The sequence below is a fragment of the Hyperoodon ampullatus genome (genome assembly GCF_949752795.1).
Source record: "Hyperoodon ampullatus genome assembly, chromosome: 13".
NCBI classification, from domain to species: Eukaryota; Metazoa; Chordata; class Mammalia; order Artiodactyla; family Ziphiidae; genus Hyperoodon; species Hyperoodon ampullatus.
This window is the reverse complement of record NC_136926.1, coordinates 41,099,804-41,122,389: the sequence shown is the minus strand read 5'-3', so window position 1 is coordinate 41,122,389 and position 22,586 is coordinate 41,099,804. Positions and strand designations below refer to the sequence as shown.

General features: G+C 46.1%; 1 protein-coding gene across 4 annotated transcripts in view; it reads right to left on the bottom strand.

Moving 5' to 3' along the window:
- Positions 1–22,586, bottom strand: part of LAMA3 (laminin subunit alpha 3) — a gene marked incomplete at its 5' end in the record, with an annotated part of 254,689 nt that overhangs the window by 74,889 nt on the left and 157,214 nt on the right. For 2 of the 4 annotated variants that reach the window (XM_079717942.1, XM_079717943.1), the window contains 7 exons: positions 2,432–2,545; positions 6,545–6,775; positions 9,161–9,244; positions 11,451–11,549; positions 14,422–14,583; positions 16,063–16,203; positions 16,904–17,048. In XM_079717942.1, coding sequence (XP_079574068.1) covers positions 2,432–2,545; positions 6,545–6,775; positions 9,161–9,244; positions 11,451–11,549; positions 14,422–14,583; positions 16,063–16,203; positions 16,904–17,048 — 976 coding nt within the window. Of the gene's footprint in view, positions 1–2,431; positions 2,546–5,118; positions 5,290–6,544; positions 6,776–9,160; positions 9,245–11,450; positions 11,550–14,421; positions 14,584–16,062; positions 16,204–16,903; positions 17,049–22,586 lie in introns of those variants that run through there. The other 2 variants (XM_079717944.1, XM_079717945.1) reach the window with 1 other exon arrangement.

Below are 22,586 nucleotides of genomic sequence, written 5' to 3'. Positions count from 1 at the left end.
TCAATATAATGTGGGAAAGACGATGACAAACGTGTGGCAGCATGTCAAAAGAGCAGGAGGAACCTCAGGGGAGGTGATGATGCCTGCGTGGGGGACAGAGGAGAGGAATGAACTGGGTGGAGAAGTGTGGAAGGGCATTCTGGGCACATGGATCAGTGTGCACAGAACCTCAGTCTTGCAGGAGCGCAGCGGCGTGTGTGGGCAATGCGAAGCAGTTGGTATTCCCCAGGGTGAAGTGCAAGGGGGCGGGATGCGGCTGGAGAGGCAGCAGCGCAGATCAAGGGGGCCCTGAGGCCTCCCAAGGAGTGTGGACATCTGGCTGTGAGCCTCAGGGGAGCCCCGAGTCAGCTGTGAGTTTCAGATAAATCATCCTGGGGGCAGGGGGAGACAGGCTCCAGCAACAGGGAATAAAAAGGAGGAAAACTGAAGAGAGAGGATGAGAAGAGAAAGGGGAAGGGACTGGGAACCGAAGGGAAGATGAGGGGTGACTGGGCACAGAAGGCAGGGGAAGTGGGGAGAAAGCAGGCCAGGAGAAGAGGGCGAGGCAGGGCCTTGGGTGGAGAGAAGGGAGCCCGTCATCAGAGCTCCCTCCAGCCCACAGCACCCTCGGGATGCATCACCACCTCCAGCTCCCTCCCCACTGGACACACACTGCTTTACTGGCCAGGGGTTGGGCTGGTTTCTTTTCACACGTCAAAGCTTATATTCTTGAAACGACAGGGAGATTTGCACATGTGTGAAGGCCCCAGATTTTAAAATTGACTCTGGACCTTGAGAGGCAAAGGCCAATCTGCAGATCGTCCCATCTGCCAGTGGAAGGTGCTTGGTTTCCTCATTTCTGTTCTATGAGGATGAGGGCTGCATCCTCAGCTCCCACACGAAGGCCACGACGGAGAGCAGTGCCAGCAATCACTGCCTGCCACTGAGCGGCACCTGTGTGCCTGTACACGTGTGTGTACATGTGTGCAGGTGCATACATGCATGTGTGCACACAGGTACATCCCCCCACGAGACAGCAAGCCTCCTGAGACTAGGGATTATGGCCGACGGTTTTAACCCCCAGCACTTTGCTCAGTCCCTCCCACAAGAGCAAATACTGAGGAAGCGTTCCCTGAATGAATTGTTTCTAGAGGCTACATGGCCATTAGGGACAAGTGTAGACGGAGCTACAAAGAAAAGTGGGAAAGAAAATCTTGTTGTTTGATTAAAACATGAATTACGACTCTCACGAGTGATCTTTTCACCGGTGGCTGAACCACAGAGAAAACTCCCTTTTTTCTTAGGCAGTTTTTATAAAGTGGACTCGACATCTAGCAATGGTTTAACGACGAGATAAGTATTTTTCATGAAATTGTCTACCTGTGTTACACACATCATACAGTATGAAACACAAACTATTATTTGAGATACCTAAGAGCTGGAAGACAACATCACCCAACATCTTTTATTCCTTTTGAACTCATACGGTTAAAATCCTACAGAATATTCCATCAGGCTCTTTACAACAATTTCCTGTCCTGGCCTGTCCCGTCTTGCAGAAGAAGCAGCTCCCCGGGACATGCCAAACGCGCATAAAATAGTCTAGGAACTCAGAGAGCTGAAACACACTCTAGTTGCCTTACACAATGCAGAGGAAACCTGCGTCAGGAGAATGGATCTCCAAACGGCACAACGGAAGCGGGGGTTCTGGTTTCCTGGGGGCACCGGTGAGCTCTCCTTTCCTTGGAACTGTCCGTCCTCCCTCTAATGGGGAGGCCCTGGCCCCCAGGAAGAGGACCTCTGAGGACAGGGAGGAAGCCAGCAGAATAAAAACTGTTCTGCATCAGGATGCATGAGAAAAATCTCCTGAGAATTTAATTTCCTGTGCGAGAATTTTCTAACATGTTCCAAAACAAGAAAGTTTTCCGGTGGCTAAGTCGTAAACCACTGGGACTCCCCTCGCCGGTCTTCCCCCATAAACCCACTGCCTTGGCGGCCGTGGCGGTGAGTGAGTGTGTGCCCTCAGCCCTTCTTAGCATCTCCTCCTCCTCTCATCGCTTTCTGGAGCTACCTGACAGCAATGAGGTCTCCTCTCGCGACCTCCTGTCACCCCAGCAAAACTGGGGTCCAAAGTAGTAGCTCTGGTTTATTATACCCTGGCAAGAGTTAAGCCCCAGGATCTACCCACTACCATCATCTAATGAGAGAGATTTAGAATCTAAGGTATAAGTCAATTGCTCAGACAGGTGCTCTCTGACGGTACACGTTAAAATGGAGGGAAAAGTGAGTGGGAAATAATTCAGCTTGGTTACCTGGAGACCCCTGGGTTCACACGGCAACCTTTATCTAGGGTTTGGTAGGAGATGCGACATTTGATATCTCAGGGCCTAGTAGAGGGGGATGGGGAGACATAGATTGTCTGCTGGTAGCATGAGAGCATCAATTTACTCACAATGCATATTCCCGAGCCATCCTGGCAGCGATGTGAATGTCCGTTGCAACTGCAGGGAACACACCGTCCGGTATATAAGCCTTTGTTATCCCGATAGTATCCAGGGCTACAACCCTATTTTTCAAACAGAGCATTTAGTCAATACAGAGAAAGAAATTATCATCCAAAGCAGGTGACCATTCTGACTGCCAAGGATTCACCTTTCTATCTTCGCTCCTTTAGTTGGTATGTGGATTTCTACTTTCAAATGTGAGCCAGGTCCACTTGCTATTTTGGTCAGCTTCTCTGTTGTTTTCACACCATGGTAGGTGTGTGTGTTGGTGCCCGCGTTGGAGACGTGTGGTGGGGAAATCAGAGCAGGGGGAGGGGTGGGGGGGAGTATGGAAGTAGGATGCCTCTCTCCTCCCACCAGTGGTTTTGAGGGCCAGTGGAGGGGTGGAGCGCTGAAAAAGCAGAGGATCAGGACCTCAGTCCTTCTGGGGGAGGGCCTCTGAGCAAATCCCTTCAAGTTCAAGTTCTCTTTGGGCAGCCAGTCCCTCTCCAAGTGTGGGTTTGGGCTGGTGGGGAGCAGTATGGGAGGAGGAGGAAAGACGGGGTTTTCACTGGGATCTATACAACAGTGGCAGAACTGGTGGGACCCTTTCACTGCCACTCACTGGTCTATGGGCTACAGGGAACCCCAGGGAAAGCAACCAGCTTGCATCCTAGTACAGAACTTGGCAGGGATGTCTCGTTCCGATTGAACACCAAGACCCAGCCTGAGGAAATCTCCAGAGTGTGGTCTCCTCTTGTTCAATACTGCTTCGATTAATTCTATCTCCACGAATTGTCTTTCCAGTGTAACACACGTGATTATTTTTCATGTGGATGAAAAGAATTACGGTTTTCTTTTGATGAACAGATATTTTTTAAAAGGATTCTAGTGAAGAATGTCCCCAATAGAAAAAAAAGCAAGTATCATTATACCAGCCATTAAAAATTATTTAGATTTCTGTCTTTAAAGAGAATGATAGGCATTTTCTTTATTTTGGCAGAGCCAATCAGTGCACTGATTAAAGTCAGATGTTAACCCTAGTTTCTTTCATTGATCTCCTATACAGCTTTTTTTTTAAAGCATCAGGAAAAATTAATACTTCAACATAAAAGATCATCTTTTATCTAATCTCTTTAAACAGCATGTATGTCTATGAGACTCTGAGGTTACAGTCAAGGGAAATCTGCTCTCATTCATCCATGGCCTTAAAGGTCTCTAGCTGGCCAGGTTGGGGAGAAGAAGAAGCCAATGTGTTGGGGGAGAAAGAAGTTCACATCTTCCCTAGAGTGGAATATTCCAGTTTTGGCTAGAATCTCCTTCCAAAAATGACACAGTGATGCCAAATCGTATACAATAACAATACTATAATTTACAATATAATTTTCCCTTCAGCTATTAAGAACCATGTTTAGGCAAAAGAATGCATTGCAAAAACTTAGATTACTTTATGTGTTCTATGAATAGGCTTGTCTAAAGGAGAATCCAAATATGAAAGGAATGTTCTTGAGCTGAAAGCACGACTGAGAGATACATTTGAATGAAATTCAGCCAGTGGTGGTGTGATCCTATCTACAATCTCTACTAACAAGGGACAAGTGCCTTATAATTATCACCATATATCACATTAGATGCTTATAAAATAATCCAATTTGGTAAAGAACAAATTATCCAAATAAATAAATATATCTGGTTTGATTATGACAACATGTCCAGTAAAAGCCTTAATTAACTATGCTTTGGGGGGTAGGATGGTCTATCCTGGTTAAAGTAAATCACCCATCTTAATTTGCTCTTGATTAGAAACAGAAAAGTACTCTGCAAGTTATTCATCGTGTGACCCGCAGAACGTTTGTCAGTTACTGAAATATAATCATTTTCTCACCTCTATAAGGCAAACAAACTCCAGATTTAACATAAAATGCCATTCAACTAATTAGATTGTACTGAAGACTTATTCTAAGTGGAAAGGAATGTATCCTAATATATTATTTCAGTAAAGAGGCTTTGCAACTGATCATTTTCTTAAGTGATAATTTTTCAGGATAACTTTTCCAATAAACGTTTATAGTACAAATGATAAAATTACGTCTCTATCAAGTTTCCAGGGCTACTTCCACAGCCATACGATCTATTTCTCTGTGAATATACATGTACCATCCGGGAAGTTTAAAGACAGTGAAAGCAGAATTTATGAGTGTTTAATGCCTGGCAAATTGAAGCACATCTGTTAGGTATTGAAGAAAATTGATCTCATCACTTTCTTAAAAAGGGATTTCACTGATTCTCATGGTTAACTTTGTGGGTAATTTCTCTCCCAAGCAGAATTCGGAAGCCTATAGGCAACAGACTCTTTTGTCCTGAGGCTTGGGTTACTCTCAAAAGGGCACAAAGTTTCATAGATATTAACATCCCACAGGCATTCAAACTCTAGCTGTCTCAGTACTTCCAGGTGGGCTGATGTTTATAGGATTTGTGGTTAACAGCTCAGGAGAGCAATCTGTCAGGCACCGTCATAAACACTGCCTGTCAACGGGATGGGGAGCCATCAGCCCTTCCTCCAGCCCACCCTCTCCTCACTCATCGCGGTAACTTAAAATCTCACGGAGCTGGGAACCCTTCCCCATCCCAACCCAAAATGTAAAAGGGACGTTACCTGGCTGGGTTTAAACTCCACATAACTTGCTTGCCGTTGGCTTTGACCGGGAAGCTGAGGAAGCACTACCCTTTGCTGCTGTGAATTGTATCCCAGACACTGTCCCAGGGCTGCCCCAAAGATCCACAGCCATCCCGCGCTCCGGGTGGACCCCCACACTGCCGGGGGCATCCTGGTCTCTGGGTGTCCTGCTGGCTGCACGCAGACCTCTGCCTCTTCCTCTTATACCTGCCCTTCCCACTCAGTGCCCAGGCCCGGCTGACTCAGGTAAGGCAGGCTGTCTGCGGCAGGAGGCCCCACCTGTAAACTTCACCCATGAGTCAGCCTGTGAGAGAGCGCACATAACAGTCCCGTGGGGAAGCGCGCCGCTCTGTAATTCCTGCCAGGTGGGGCAGGCATCACCTTCTACCCACCTCACCCCCCAGACAGCACAGGCCGCTGTAAATCACAGGCTGAGTCATGCACCAAGGACACGCCCTGGCAGGAGGGTGGTAATCCAGAGGTCCCTCTCTTTCCCTTGGGCTCCGAATTTCTTTTAATCGGGCTAGAAAAGAGGGAGAAGGCAGGGGGAAGAAGAATAGAAGCACCTGTGGACTAAAAGTTACATGGTAGGGGTCCTGAGAAAACCACGGTGGATAGATCATATTTTAACCTGCAAAATATATTATAATTTTAACCTGCAAATACATTGTATTTGCAGGTTAAAAAAGAAACTGACGTGCAGATCACCTTGGGATTTTCTGCAATCCAGGGGTCAGGATGCAAAGTGAAGGTTGTCGCTAAACCCACATCCGAGGCATGTCTGGAATTCTCAGAGTGACAATGCCTGCTATTTCCTGTTAATTGTACTAACCACTGTGGTTTTTTCCCCTCTCTTCAGGAAGAGAACATTATTTGCAGTTTGAGACATGAAATGGTTTCATTTTGCGGCACCTTTTAATCACTTGAGGACAGTCAGGTTGACTGGGCCTCAAATGAGGATCTGCTGTGAGCTGGAAACTTGGACTGCAATTTCCTTTGAATAATCAGGATATTCAGTGGGCTGTAACTGTTGGGGTGGGTGGTGGAGGGAGGCTCTGGATTAGAGAAAGGCTTGAGAACCCTGGGTTAGCTACTGGGAAAGCAGTGGCCCACATACTGGGATGCCCATGGGCGGGGTCCTTCCTGCTTCCCAGAAAGTCCAGATTTCTGCAACCCCCAGGATCCACCGAGCTTCTGTGGCTTTCCGATGGATTTTGAGACATTTGTGATTTCTTTTTCATATTTAACACCTGCAAGTGGTCCAGGTAAGATAGAAGCTAGAGCCCAGCAGAAATTTGTTCGATGGTCAGGGGGCCCCAAATCGTCCAGCAGTGCTGGACAGCAGACAGGAACACCAGCCAAAGGAGACCCTGGGGGGATTTTATGGTTTAGGAGCATTTCCTACCTGACATGAGTCACCTGTGTAGTCAGGGGGGCAGGCACACATCTCTACGTTCTGTGCTCGACGTCCACTTCCTGTTTCCGAGGCCTCCTCCAGCCCCACCCCGCTCAGGGTGAGCCGCTGTGTCTCGGTGAAGAAGAGGCCCCGGAGATGCACACCTTGCAGTCTAGACAGCACCATCATCAACTCTTCCCGAGACACGGGGGCACCGCTGCTGGCGCATCTGAAGTTTCCCTGTATGTGAAAGCAGAGAGGCAAGGTCTCCCTGTGGTAAGCTCACTCCCAGGGCCTTCAGAGACAGCCAGCCAGAAGGAATCCAATAAAGCCATTTAAAATGCATCAGGGGAAAAATAAATAAAATGCATCAGGAAAAATACTAAAATAAGATAGGTAAGTAGACACAGTGGATTTATATTCAGAAGTCACATGTCCTGGGTTATTTCCAAGAAGGGAGAAGGCCACGAGGAAGGGGGAAGAAAGGAAGGCAGGAAATAAGGAGCAATAAAATGAAATCAGATTTCCCAGTGTTAGGCTTATTGTAAAATGCACTTTTATTTGTGCAAGCAGTGAGAGTGAGAAAGATACAGGAGAGAGACATGGAAGCTGAATAAGTCACACAGCTCAGATCATTCATTAAATGTTCATAATTGTGATAGTACAATTTTTTCTTGCACACACACATTCATATTATTTTATTTTTATGATGGTAAATAACATGTAACATAAAATTTACCATCTTAACCATTTTTAACAGTAGGGTACAAGAGTGTTAATCATATTTACGTCATTGTGCAACAGATCTTTAGAAGTTTATCATCTTGCAAAACTGAAACTCTGCACCTATTAAGCAATAACTCCCGTTTCCTCCTCCCGCAGCCCTTGGCAACCACCATTCTCCTTTCTGTTTCTATGAATCTGAGTACTTTTTTAAAATATAAATTTATTTATTTTTATTTTTGGCTGCGTTGGGTCTTTGTTGCTGCACGTGGGCTTTCTCTAGTTGCGGCGAGCGGGGGCTACTCTTCCTTCCATTGCACAGGCCTCTCACTGGGTGGCTTCTCTTGTTGCAGAGCACGGGCTCTAGGCACGCGGGCTTCAGTAGTTGTGGCTCACGGGCTCTAGAGCGCAGGCTCAGTAGTTGTGGCGCACGGGCTTAGTTGCTCTGCAGCATGTGGGATCTTCCCAGACCAGGGCTTTAACCCATGTCCCCTGCATTGGCAGGCGGATTCTTAACCACTTCGCCACCAGGGAAGCCCTGAATCTGAGTGCTTTAAATACCTCATACAAGTGGAATCACACAGTATTTGTCTTTTTGTGACTTGCTTATTTCACTTAGTGTACTGTCCTCAAGTTTCATTCATGTTCTAGCAAGTGACAGGATTTTCTTCTTTTTGAAGGCTGGATTATATTCCAGTGTATGTACATACCACATTTTCTTCATCCATTCACCTATCAATAGACATTTCAGTTGCTTCTACCTTTTGGCTATCGCGAGTAGTGCTGCAATGAACATGGGTGTGCAAATATCTTCAAAATCCTGTTTTCAGTTCTTTTGAACATAGAGTTGACCCTTGAATAATGCAGGCGCCAACCTTATAAGCAGTCAAAATTCTGCGTATAACTTCACAGTTGGCTCTCCATACCTGTGGTTACAAATTCGCAAAGTCAACCAACTGCAGGTCATGTAGTAGTGTGCATTTACTGGAAAAAGATTCAGCCATTTTTCTTGAATAAATGCTTTTCAGATTCCACAAGCCTTTGGTTAATTGTCAGAGTTCTAAAATAGTTGATTTTGACCATTTCTGCCACATTGCTTTTATGGAGGAAAAACAGGTTCTTCACCATTTTTGCTGGCATCACCTCTCTCATATAAACAGAATCACACAATAGATGGGCTTTTGTGTCTTGCTTCTTTCCCTCAGTATAATGTTTTTGAGGTGCATCCACAGTGTGGAAAGTATCCATACTTTGTTCCATTTATTGCCAAATAGTATTCCATTGTATGGGTGGACCAGTACAGAAATGTTACAGTGTGTCTGGGAGTTCAAGGTACTTGAAAAAGTATCACCTTGAGGATGTATTTACTAATCCTCACTGGACGTATTTAATAATATAATTGGAACACTCTAAAGGAATAATTGTAACCATGTAGGTTTAACACGATGCTTTATAATTTGATGAGCTTTCCTTTATTTAGCTATATTATTCTTACTTCTTTTGGTGTTAGATTAGATGTTTTTGTGACTTTTCTTTTTATTCACCCAAGCATTTGTTGGACAGTCACCAGGTCCCAGGCACTGAGGGAGGCCTGAGGATGACAGGGAACTACGTCGTAGCATTTACAGACTCACAGAGTTGACAAAACAAGGATATTTAGGTGTAAAACAGGAGAGACAGTGGTAAGAGCCATAAAGATGGTTCAACAAAGCCCTGTGAGGATGGAGCCCTGTATATTTTATATAATTTATATTTTTAATTTAGATATCTAAATTACATTTATATAAATATAGTTAATATTTTAAATTCATAAAATAAGTCAGAAAAACAACTCTTTGAAAGAACTAAATCGTGGGACAAAAAGGCTCCTCAAGAAGAATTTCATGCTTGCTTTTCCATTACCTCTACCACCTGCACTCGCCCATGATGCAGCCGGTCTGGCCGGGGGTGATTTGGCCCCTCATAGATGACGGACATGTGCTGACCCTGTTTAAAGAAACGCATGAATGTGTTAGTGGCTTGGTTGGGATATTTTGAGGTTTATGATTGATCTAGGAACAAATGTCTATGGACCTGCATTACGTGAGATGCCTGATTCTAAAAATGTAGCTGCAAAATGAACTGACTGGCCAAAGGAGTAGTAATGTGGAAATGGAATAATAAGCCCTAACACGGTTCATTTTCACAAATAGGAAACCAGGAAAATTCTCTTGACTGAAAGTGGCTTAAAAAGATGGAAACAGTTTTTCTTTTTTTTTTTTTTTTTTTAATGATGCTTTGTAGTCAATGCATGAGGTGCTGGTTTCCTTACTGCCTACAGGACCGCATGGGTAGCGAGAAAGTGCTTTGGGGGGTGGGTTAGTGGGGAGGGCGGGGAGGGTAGAAAGTTGGCAGGGCTGCCTGTGCAGGCTGCATAGATAGGGAGTGGCAGAGCTGGCACGTGGGGGAGGAATTAGCCCTGCAGCCCATACCCTGCAGGACCCAGCCCTGCTCACTTAGCCTCCGCACGCTCGTCCCCATTATGGTGGCTCTCGAGGTCCCATGGGAGGGTCAGCACCCACGAGCAGCACTCTCACCCCACACCCACACACACAAGTACAGCTTTTCTGTTGTAGCACCAAACCCCAAAGGGTTTCATTCATTAGAGCCAGTTTTCAGAAAGAAAAGCATTATCTGCGATCACTAATTGAAAACCTTAATCTAAGAAACATGCCCATAGGCTTTTAACTTCAGTGGTTTGGAACAAATCAGCGGAGTAAATGTTTCATGAGCCTAAAGTACTTTCCATGTTTGAAGATAAATTAAGAAGAAATTTTGGTCATCACTTCTCCATGAATTCCAACAGTCTGCATAACAATACAGGCAGTAAAATATAGGCATACTAATGGCCTGAATTTGAGATGCTCTGCAAAAATAATGAAGCTGAAATACAACTTGTCCTAACAGTATTTTTATCATGGAACTATTTTTCCTTAGACTATAACTCTAAAATCTTGAATGCTTCCTTTTCAAGTTGTTTTGCAAAGGTTCCTTTGAGAACCTTTTAAAACAACAATTCAATACACTTGGGTGCCAGTAGAAACAAAACACAACACGGCCATGCCTGAACACAAAAGCTACCAGAATGCGAGGCCCTCATCTGGGATGAGGCATGTGGGATTTTCCAGTCCCCTCTTATACCGTGAATGACACAAGAAAACCCTTCACGAAGCTGGAATTGCATCGCATTAATTATAGCACAAGTTCAGGCTATGGCACCTCACCCCATGTGCAAGGCTCTGTATATTGTAGGGGATTCAATGCAGGATGTGATATCACCCCTTACCTCAAGGAAATTTTCCAGATTGCAGTTCTGGACTGTGTGCCTGGCACATAGCATGCAGGTGTCACTTCTCTTCTCAGAAAACCAAAGGGGCTCTCCACTGTCTACCTCAGGCCAAATTCCTCATCATGGCATTAAACACCCGCCTTCCTACCCTTCCAGGCTTGTTTTCAATGGCCCGGCACATGCTGATCACACAGCCAACTTGGACTGCTCACCCCTGGAGCGCTGCTCCTCTGCCTAGGTTCAACTTACTCTCTGCCGGGGAAGGGGAAGGGTGTTTCTCCTCTCACGCTCATTCTTAAAGGCGTGGCTCAAAACTAACCTTTTCCATGAACTCTTCTGAGGGCACCGACTACATAAGCCCCCACTTGGACTCCAGCTCCCACAGAGTCTTGTCTGGACTTTGTCTCAAAGGCTTACTGTTCAGTGGACTGTAGGTCTTTGGTCATTTCTCTCATCTCCCCTCCTGGTTACACTTTTTTTTGAGGGCAGGGATCACCTGTCCTTTATGAGCCCAGCAATGTGACTTGGCAAACAGGGAGGTCTCAAAAATGTTTGTGAGACAAAATTGAAAGACAGAAACATAAAACAAGTTTATGATGAGGCAGTGATTGTGAGACTCCAAGTGAGAGATGGTTAAGTTCTCTGGAAGGGAAGAAAAGAGAAATCATTTGGGGCTGGGATGGTCAGGGACCAAGGATCCTGAGGAGGTGCCACATGCTCTAAACTTCCCTTTGAGTTTCTACAAAATATTGGAAATGACTTAATCCAAACTTTCTGTAGGCCACTTATCAAGATATCCTAAAATTGGACTGGCTCCAATTGCAACCGCCACTTTCTGCTACTTGGGTTGTGTCTGACACCTACGGTGAGCTGCACATCTGGCTTCTTTTCCAGAAGAACCATGTCACCAGGCAGTCCAAAGGACTTCATTTGGTAGGTGAGGTAGCCACCATATGAGGAAACCTGAAATTGAAATAGTAGGATTAATAGCACAAGCATTAAAAGAGAACATGGCAACATTAACTCATCTACGAAGTACACTGGCACATAGATCTGGAAAGATACACAATCAGCCTGTTAACAATGGTCATTTCTACTGAGTGGAATTGAAGGTGGCATTTTAACTTTCTACTTTATACCATTTTATATCAATTAAAATGTTTAATATGAACATGATTGAGTTTTACAAGCAAGAAGATACTTCTGTTAAAAAGAAAAATAATCACACAGAAACAAATAAGATCCTTTTATTCTAGATGATGACTAAACCAAAATGTCTATTTAATCCATGGCTATTCTAAGAAATCTAGGCCATTGCTTTCCTATTTAATGGAGAGAATTGGTTAATATCTATCAGTTACAAAATGAACCTCTAAAAATAAATTGTCAAAAAAAAAACTTCCCGGGCTTCCCTGGGGGCGCAGTGGTTGAGAGTCCACCTGCTGATGCAGGGGACGCGGGTTCGTGCCCCGGTCTGGGAAGATCCCACATGCCGCAGAGCGGCTGGGCCCGTGAGCCATGGCCGCTGAGCCTGCGTGTCCGGAGCCTGTGCTCCGCAACGGGAGAGGCCACAGCATACCACACACAAAAAAAAAAACCCAAAAAAACAAAAAAAAACCTTCCCCTGAGGGCAGATGGTGAATATTTCCTAAGTGATTCTGCATTCTCCTGGATGCATAGGCCATGTCCCCCTGTACCACCAGGTATACGGGCCTCATCTCAGGGCTGCCTCTGCGGCATGATGGTGGTGGAAACATGGAGGTGAATGATCATGGGTTTTTTAGACAGCGACTTCACCTCTGGTCCTGATATCTCCCACCCTTAAAGTAAAAACTGATCGAGAAGGAAGGAGTGACTGAAAGATGGAAATCAGAGGCAACATCATCTCAGGGAAGGCAGACAAAATACCCTTACTGGAGATGCAAATAAGCTGGAGCAGGGAGGAGGGGCAGCCCTTAAGGGCTCCCAATCCACTGAAGTTCTTCCCTAGAATCTACAGCCTACACAGCTTCACAGAGTTATGACCTTAGAATCTGGAAGTATTCCAAGGTAACATCTTGAATCATCTTATTGAGATTAAGTATTGTCTTTCTGATGGACTGAGGAGGTTAAAAATATGTCTACATATTCTTTGATATTCTTGCTTTCAAGAGGTGGAGCTTAATTCTCCTCCCAGAGTGTGGGCTGGGCTTTGTGACTGGGTTCTAATGAACAAAATATGTTAGAAGTGACGGTGTGTCATTTCTGAAATGAGGTTACAAAAATGTTGTTCTCCCTCCCTGTCTCTCTCTTTCTCTCTCCTCTCCTCTCCCACCCACCTCTTTCTCTCTCCCTCATTTGCTTTGGAGGAAGCCAGCTGCCATGTCATGAGGACCCTCAGGCAGCCTATGGTGGGCCTCACGTGAATAGGAACTGAGGCCTCTGACCACCAGCCAGCCAGGAACACTGGCCTGCTGACAACCACGCCAGTGAGCTTGGAAGTGGATCCTCCAGTCCCAGATGCCTGCAGCCCTGGCTGACATCTTGACCACAACCGCATGAAAGACCCTGAGCCATCCACTCCTGGATTCCTGATCCATGGAAACTGGGCAAGAAAATAATGGTCTGTTGCTTTAAGCTTCCAAGTTTGTGGGTCATTTGTTAGCCAGGACTAGATGACCAGTAAGTACAGGGCTCGCCATGTGGATGTGAAGAGGCATATCACATGAGGGAGAAGTGGGGATATATGAGAGGAGCAACATGCCCCATACTCAGAGGTCAAAATCCATAGTCCTTCAACCTGAAGACAGAATCAGAGAGCTCAGGCTGCCAAGGGATGAATATTTAGTCATTGTAGATGTGAGACTACGGCATCACCTGGGCTGGGCCCTGTGAGATCCACCCCTTCTCCAAAGCTCTATCCTGGGCCACCAGGTGCATATGTCACCTGAGGATGTCTCTATGGGATGCTCACACTTCTGTCCGTATAAATGAGTGTAGGTGGTCAGATCCTGGAATAATAATTTACGCAGCAAAGGAAAAGCAACTCCTTTATAAGCTCCCCAAGGAGCGTCTAACCACACGTGACTCCCAGTCTCCCAGTTTATCCCTCTTGTCCCCCTTCCCCCCTTGGTAACCATAAGTTTGTTTTTTACATCTGTGACATATACACACTACTACATATAAAACAGATAACTAGTAAGGACTTACTGTACAGCACAGGGAACTCCACTCAATACTCTGTAATGACTTATATGGGAAAAGAATCTAATAAAAGAGTGGGTATATGTATACGTATAACTGATCCACTCTGCTGTACACCTGAAACTAACACAACATTGTAAATCAACTATACTCCAATAAACATTTTTTAAAAAGAAATAAAATGTATTCATAACCACACGTGACTCTACTAATGAAAGCCGTGCTGTCACTGGATCCTGTGCTTCTTTTAATAAGCTCATGAGTCACTTCTCAGCTTTTGTTTTCCTGACAAGGGGCCCTTCTTCTGCTTTAAAACAAAGAATTCTCAGCATTGGCATTTAAATGCATACATGTGCCATTCGCGGCAGATATTATTTAAATGGTTATTTCCCCAGAGGAAATTTCTTTGGCATTAAGTGAAAATCAGGAAGAACGTGGTGCAGGATTTCCTTTGCTGGTGAGCAACCATGTGGGCCCCTGAGGCCCGTACACCCTCAGCCTCTCCATCTTCTGCATTTGTGATTAACTGAAGTTCTTCAGTTTTAGTAACCTGAACTTCCGGAACCTTCCTTCCAGACATCCAGTAAATGATGCCCGTGCAGTGATGGAGGAGATCCAGCAAGAGTGCAGGAGAACAGCAGGACATGGTTACCTTGTCCCCCAGGTAGGAAGCAGGGGCGACCCACGACACGCTGTGAACCGTTGAGGGCAGCTCCTGGAGGTCGGCCACCACGCTGCTGCTGCCCGGGTTGAAGGAGATGGGGATGTCCACTCCGTCTGCCGTCTCCAGGCGCCAGCCCATCATATCCACAAACTGAAACACAGAGGCAACGGATGGAAACGTGTGCCCATGGCGTCTTTGGCGATGGTTGAATTATGCAGAGTAGGAAGAGCTGTGGGGCAGCCACCTTACTTCAAAGGCTTCCCTCCGGTATCTCCTCTCGTGTCTGACTCCAGTGAGGGAGCCCACTCCCACTCAGCCCCCACCTGACCCATCGCAACTAGGAATTCTCAAAGGGTAGTGACCAGATGCACATGGGACTTATCCTTGTAGCCCAGCACACATCCTGGTTCCTGACATTTAGTAGGTGATATATTCAGAAAATATATTCAGAAAATATTCAAATAATACACAAATAAGGGTGTGAATAATAACGAGGACTGTGGGCGCATTTTAATGGTGAGCTCCTTAGAAAATGTGATGTGGAATACAGTGGACCGCTGTCATTATTTTTCTCTAAATGGAGCATCAAAATTATTATTATTTTTAAATATTTATTTACTCATTGGGCTGTGTTGGGTCTTAAGGTGCGGCAGGCAGGATCTTTAGTTGCAGCATGAGAACTCTTAGTTGTGGCATGTGGGATCTAGTTCCCTGACCAGGGATCAAACCCAGGCCCCCTGCATTGGGAGCACGGAGTCTTAGCCACTGGACCACTAGGGAAGTCCCAAGAAGCATCAAAATTAAATATTCCCCAGATCACAAAGGAAGCCAGGAGTTAAACTATGAGGGGAAGAAAAAGAAGGAACTGACAAGACATAGAGTCAGAATAATGCTTCCGGGTTCCCCTGAGGGTAAGAAGAGGAGACTTCAGGGTGGATTTACAAACTTTTTTCCCCCCCATTACAAGCCTGCATTCCTTTCAGGAGGCAGGCAGTAAAATAGAGAAAACAATCTTTCTCTGAATATTTGTTGGACATTAAGACATGTCACACAAGAAAGCAAGCATGAGACTAATGGTTCATGGAATCATGAAGGCAACAAAAGTTTTAGTTTCCTGGAGTTAATTTTAAAAGTGGCTAAAGAGAAGATGTGGTTAAAACAGGTGAGAAGGAAAGTAAAACCGGAAGATAAGCAGATAAGAAGAAACAAGGGCAAGAACAACTAACTCCATTTATTTAATGAGTTTTTATTGAGCATCTACTATGTTTCAGATCCTACTCAAGGCACTGGGATTGTATCAAGGAGCTTACATGTGAGTGGTGGAGAAAATAGATACGTAATAAACAACCTTTAGAACTGTGATACATGCTATGAAGTACACAGAGAAGGGTGAAGCCACAGAGTGAGGGATGGCATCTCTAAGCACTTGAGCAGAGAGCTGATGAACTGAGGGACATGAGGACATCTGGGGACAGAACACTGCAGGCTGAGGACCAGCGAGCACAACGCTTAACATTCTAACCAAGCAAGATGCTAAAAACCCCACAACCCTTCACGTTTCATGCCAATGCATTACTTCCTCATTTGGAAGTACTAAATAGAAACAAAGGAGTCTAATGCCCTGCCTACCTTAGCTCTTCTCTTATGTGAGCTGTGACAATGATGACTGACTCCGAAACAAAAGCAGCTGGTACAACCTTTGGGGTTCGCTGGGTCCAGGTAGAATGACCCTTCCTGACACACGTTACATTCTGTACCTTCCACATTTTCCTATTGAAGAAAAACATGAAACGTGATCATTCCTTCTAAAGGTTCTCTGATTGGAGAGAGCTACGTGCACAAATTTAAGTATCAACATAAGATGATAGAACATGGATGCTAACAAAGCAAGCACAGTTACATGGCTGTTAAGCTTTTTACCACATTCATTATTTAAACTTTTATACCATGTACAAACGGAAGAGAGGATTTCCTAAATTTCATAAGATGCCCTTTGGCAACCTGAAGGTAGAGAAAGAGCACCAGAAGGATTCACAATATGGGGGGAACTACCTTGAGAACATCCACTGGGACTCGGGAGCTCCCCTACACCCTGCAGAATGCCTTGGAGCAGAGATGATTAACCTGGGGTGCATGGGACAGGAATAGGCTTCAGGGGAACCCACAAACCTCTTGAGATTATAGACAAACGTTTGTGTCGAATTTTCTGAAGACAGTATATATCTGTCATCAGATTCTTAAGGAGGTCTGTGGCCTCTTCAAAGGACAAGAGCAGTGCGGGGGTGGGTGGGGAGGTCTTCGCTTCTGACTATTTCTATCCAATGAGAATGACTAGAAAATGCTATAGTCATTATGGAAATCTATCTTGGGTCAATCCCATTTCCCACCGATTTTTATACAATGACTCAGCATGAAGAACCTCCACAATGGTCAGTGGCCAACGTCCCCAGCGTTGCACATTCCGTCTTACCTTGCAGAGGCAAGACCCTGTCTCCGGGTCACAGCCTGCTGGCTCAGTCCCATCTCTGTTGCACTGGCAGGGGAGGCACTCAGGGAAGCGGTAGAAGCCGGAAGCACACCGGTCACACTGCCGCCCTGTGATTCTGGGCTTGCATCTGTACTTAAGCAAAGGAAGCAAACGTCCTCGTCATCTTTCTACACACACTTCTAAACCTGGCCTGCACTGCCGCAAAGCAGTTGCTGTATGAAGTCAGTTAAATAGACAAAGGGCCTGTCCACAGGGTGCTAGCGTCCAAGGCAGAATGGAGAGAAGCGGATACAAGGCACTCACACAAAGTAGTTCAAGGTGACCGTCATCCTGATGATGAAAGGGGTCAAAAGATACACACTTCCAGTTATAAAATGAACAGGTCCTGGGATGTCATGGACAGCATGGCAACTGTAGTTAATAACACCGCATTGCATATGTGAAAGTTGGTAAGAGAGAAAATCTTAAGAATAGTTATCATGAGAAAAAAAAATTTGTAACTGTACGGTGACGGGTGCTAACTAGACTTACCGTGGTGATCATTTCACAATGTACGCAAATAGCGAATCATTATGTATACACCTGAAACTAATATAATGTTACATGTCAGTTATACCTTAATTAAAAAAAAACAATGACCATCATTGATGTGATTCCAAGGGCCAGGCTTGGTACTAGGCTCTGGGGTGCACAGAAGGACACAGTCTCTGGGCCTGAGAGCTCTTGAGTGTTGAGGTGGAAATGTGAACGATATACACACAGGATCTAAACAGGGGTTAGAGGGCCAGCTCAGACCCAGCATCCCTGGGGGAGGTGATGCCTGAGCTGAGTGTAAAAGGCCAAGTGTCCCGGGGTAGGAGGTGGGGCAGGCGTTCCAGACAGCAGGAACAGGGGGACACGGCGTGGCATGTGCAGGGAACACAGCAGGTGCTCCTGGAGCAGGGCTATGAGCAGGGGTGCTGAACCACGAGCCTGGAGAGGCGGGAGGGGGCCGGCTCATGTGGACGGAGGTGCTGGCCATTGTGACACTGTCCCGGGGCCCTGGAGCGCGGGGCTGAGTCCTGCACACTGAACGCGGACTGGCCGGAGTTCCACCCCCGCTCTCACATGTATTAGAGACAGCGTCTCAGCAAGTTATCCAACTTCTCAAGGCCTTGCTTTCTCGTCTGAGGGAGACGGGAAGCAGTAGCCGCTGCCTCCCAGGACCACCGTCATCTTGAAAAGCTTTCAGAGAGGAAGGAGGGCGGCTGGCTGTGTGTGAAGGACTGAGCTGAGATCGGTTCCACGGCAGGTAGATGAGGGGCCCGAACGAGGGCAGAGGTTCTCAGTATGGATGGGGGGATGGGTTCCAAACTATCTTGGGGGAGGATGCTGGGGCCCGTCGTGATCTGGGTGAGAGGACAGAAGGCAAGGAGGACCCCCAGTGGTCTGGCTGGACAGGGAGGGAGGGGGGCAACGGCCTGTGTGGGGCTGGGCTCCAAGGAGGCTGCAGGGAGCTCTGAGCACAAGAGTGGCTGAGAAAACACTAGAGGCTTCTCAGGGCTGAGAAGCCCAACACCCGAGAGGTGAGGAGAGGAAGAGGCAGCTTGGTCACTGAGCTCCACAGCTGAAGCCTGATGGATCTACATACTGACTTTTTCTTGTGGGTCCGAAGAAAGTATTAGGAAATCTGCTTTCTATTAGACTGTTAGGAGTACAATCTGATTTGAAATATTTTCTCGTTAACTTGCTACCAAATGTAAGCTATCACCTATCTCACTCGAGGATGATGAAGATATGATATCTATATACAATGGAATACTACTCAGCCATAAAAAGGAATGAAATCTTGTCATCTGCAGCAACATGGATGGACTTGGAGAGTGTTCTGCTAAGTGAAATAAGTCAGACAGAGAAATGCAAATACTGTATCATCTCACTTATGTATGGAATCTAAAAAATACAACAAACTAGTGAATATAACAAAAAAGCAGCAGACTCCCAGATATAGAGAACAAACTGGTAGCTATCAGTGGGGAGAGGGAAGTGGGGAGTAAATGGTACAAACTATTATGTATAAAATAAGCTGTAAGGATATATTGTACAACACCAATATTTTATAATAACTGTAAGTGGAGTATAACGTTTAAAAATTGTGAATCACTATATTGTACACCTGTAGTTTATATAATATTGTGCATCAACTATACTTCAATTTAAAAAATAATCTCACCCCAGGGACCATCCCCAAAAAAGACAAATATAACTTTATATCCCAGTAAGTTTGCCTTGGGCAAATATCTGCTTATAATTAAGTAAAGAATTCTGTACGTGATTAAGAACATAAACTTGGGACCAGGTGGCCTAGGTTTGAATCCAAACTCTGCTACTTACAGGAAGCTCGAGCAATTAATCTCTTTACAACTGACTTTCCTCATCTGTAGCTCATAATACCCACTTCATAGGATTACCGTGAGAATTTAATAAAATAAAAATCTAAAAACCTTAGAAGAGTGCCGTGCACATGTAAGTATTTGCTATCATTACTCCTGTTATGGTATCAGCTAAGGGGAGCAGATGTGTTTCCCTTTATCCCACTCACCACACCTAAAAAGACAAAATCACTTTTACCCGCAAGGCCTGCTGACAGGTCAAATGTCATTCAGCACAGCCCCACCCCCTCATCTCCCTCCCTCCCTGATACCTGCAGGGACTGTTTCCGTGAGGAAGAAAAGTATTCTCCATATCACACCTCTAGTGGTTTAGGTGGAAGGTGGAAGCAGTCTCCTTGGAGCGGTTGCTGCAGACTCAGGACTGCAAACTCTGGAAGAGGTCAGGGACCCTCTGGGAAGCTGGAGAAACTATGGGCCATCTCAGAAAAGTACTTCCACCCACTCACAGGTTACATCACCTCTCTCTCTCTTTCTAGCGCACACAATTTTGTTCCTAGGCCCAGGTTAATAACACGTACTCTCTTCTCGTGAGTCCCAAACTAAATGCAATCACGGGCCAGCAGAAAATTGACTGTTCCCAGATGACTCCGTATTTCTGGAGCACAAGAACTCTGGTGGGTGAGAGATGGGAAGGCAGAGTACAGATAACCCCTCCAAATAAAATGGTCTGGAAGAAGAAACCTAGGTCAGAGGAGGAACTTTGGTAGTGACCCGACTCAGCCTGGGCGTTCCCTGCTCCTCCCACCCGGCAGTGAGGAAAAGGATGCTGTGCTCAGTGCTCTTGTCACAAAGTGCCATCCAGGCAGCCTGTCGTCCTGAAGTCCAGGACGCTTCTTTGAGCAAACACACACGGCTGCTGGCCATCAGGTGCATTCACGGAAGGCTGGTGCCCAGGAGCCTCTCACACCCTGAGTGCCTCCGGGGGACAAGTGACCCTGAGCGCTGACCTGGACCTGGGCCTTGAAGGTGAGGACAGGCAGACAGGAGCCTCTTTCTTATATTTTCACTTCACTGGAAAAGAAAGGAAGGGGAGTATTTTGCAGGGTGGACAGCTGCACAAGCCCCTTGTCGAGACCAGGAGAAACGTCCTTCTGTTTATTTCAGGGCGTCCGTGGGATGACGTGGTGGGAGGGAGAGCTGGGCAGAGAGGGTGTAACCGCGTCGGTAACCTGGGATGAAGCGCTGAGTCTCACTCAGCACGTAGGTAGCAAGCGAGCACAGAAGAGTGGATAGAAAAAAGCAAAAAGCTGAACAGAGTGATAGCAGCAGTGGCCTGGGAGCTGAACCCGGGGACCTCGGGTGGGACTGATGGGCGAGGGTTCACCACAACGTGGAAAACACGATGTCTGGATTCTGTGTAGTGCAACGCCGAGAGCAATGAACACGTGAATCCTGCGCCAAAACAGGCCACCAAAGGAGTTTTGGGTGGGGCCATGACAACAGGGAATAAAAAGGAAACTTCCTCCTCCAGGTCCGGCTGAATGCCTTTTTTTTTTTTTTTTTTTGGCTGCGCTGCCACACAGCTTTTGGGATCTCAGTTCCCTGACTAGGGATTGAACTGGGCCACAGCAGTGAATGCCCAGAATCCTAAGCACTAGGCCACCAGGGAACCCCCAGATTGGTGTTAGTTTTTTTGGTGGTACACGGGCCTCTCACTGTTGTGGCCTCTCCCATTGCGGAGTGCAGGCTCAGCGGCCGTGGCTCACGGGCCCAGCCACTCCGCGGCATGTGGGATCTTCCCGGACCAGGGCACGAACCCGTGTCCCCTGCGTCGGCAGGCGGACTCTCAACCACTGCACCACCAGGGAAGCCCTGGCTGAATGTCTTTTAAAAACGACCTAAAGTCAGCCTGACCTTGCACATGCCTCCAGGGAGACACTGTGCTACTTGGGGAGCTGGCCTTCCTGCAACGGCAAGGAGGTTCCAGTTGCTGCCGCCAGGAGGTGAGGAGGAGCAGCACTGAGCATGCGGGTCCAGTGAAGTCATCTCCACGGCAATGAGCTCAGGGCCAAACATTACGAAATGACACCTGCACGTGTGTGGGTGCTCGTGTGTCTCACAGGTCACCAGAACTTCAGGCGTTAGGGTGAACTCTACCCTTTGCTCATTAAATACCAGGGATCCCTTAATACTGCATTCCATTCAAGTCCAGTTTTCAACTAGAATCCAAAGTCTACCTTACAGTCATTCATGTATTCATCCTATAATTACTGAGTGCCTTCTATTGATATATTCACATCCTCGTGTTAGGGGACATGGGAGGGAGGGGAAAAAGTAGAATAAGCCAGTCTTGACCTTCATGCATTTTCACTGAGGACATGGGACATAGAGATGCAGAAAGTTAGGTAATCACGTGAGAGATGGGACGGCTAAGCTTAGAACTAGCTTTCGGCAAGGAGATGACAAGGGTACCTCTGTAGGCTTGCAGTGGCTTCATGCCTTCTTCGCATTTGTACCTTTCATACAGAATCCTTGAAGGATGTGGATAATTTGGGGGTAACAGAAGAGGGGAAAGGAGAGCTGATAACTGAAGAACTGAACTTAGGCAAATAGTGTCTAGAGAAAGTGAGAAAAACCAGAGAAGCTGAAAAAAGGCTTAAGTTAGGTAAGTGGAGGCCAGATCACCACGGAACGCTGGTCTTTATTTTCTCAGACAATGGAGACTCGAGGAAGGTTCTTATGCAAAGGGTAATGTGATGGACCTGGTGCCAGTCAGAGCCACTTCCACCCCCCAGCAGCCTGCCCACAGTATGGCACTCATTATGTTGCACTGTCATTATTGATTAGTAGAGGGTCCCCTACCAGACCATGACCCCTCGTTAGCAGGTATGTGTGCCTTCGGGACAAAGCACAGCACCCAGACTGGAGTAGGCGCTGGATATGGTTTGAGTCATAAAACATACTAACTGATAAAATAGAATTTAAAGCCAAAAAAAAAAAAAAATCACAGGGACTGAAGGAAATGTTTCATCCTAGTTTTTAAAAAACCCACACACCAAGAAGATGAAATCATAAACATACGTGCATTTATCAACATTCTCTATGCACTAATAAAAACATTATGGAGAAAAGCGATTTTTAAATCCCAGTATAATTGTGTATTAGCATATTCCCCTTCAATTAAGGAGAAAAGAAGGAAGGAAGGAAGGAAGGAAGGAAAGGTGAAGGGAGGAAGGAAGGAAGCCAGGAAAAGGAAGGTCAGTTTGGAGACTGTCAAGGTCATTCACACAGGA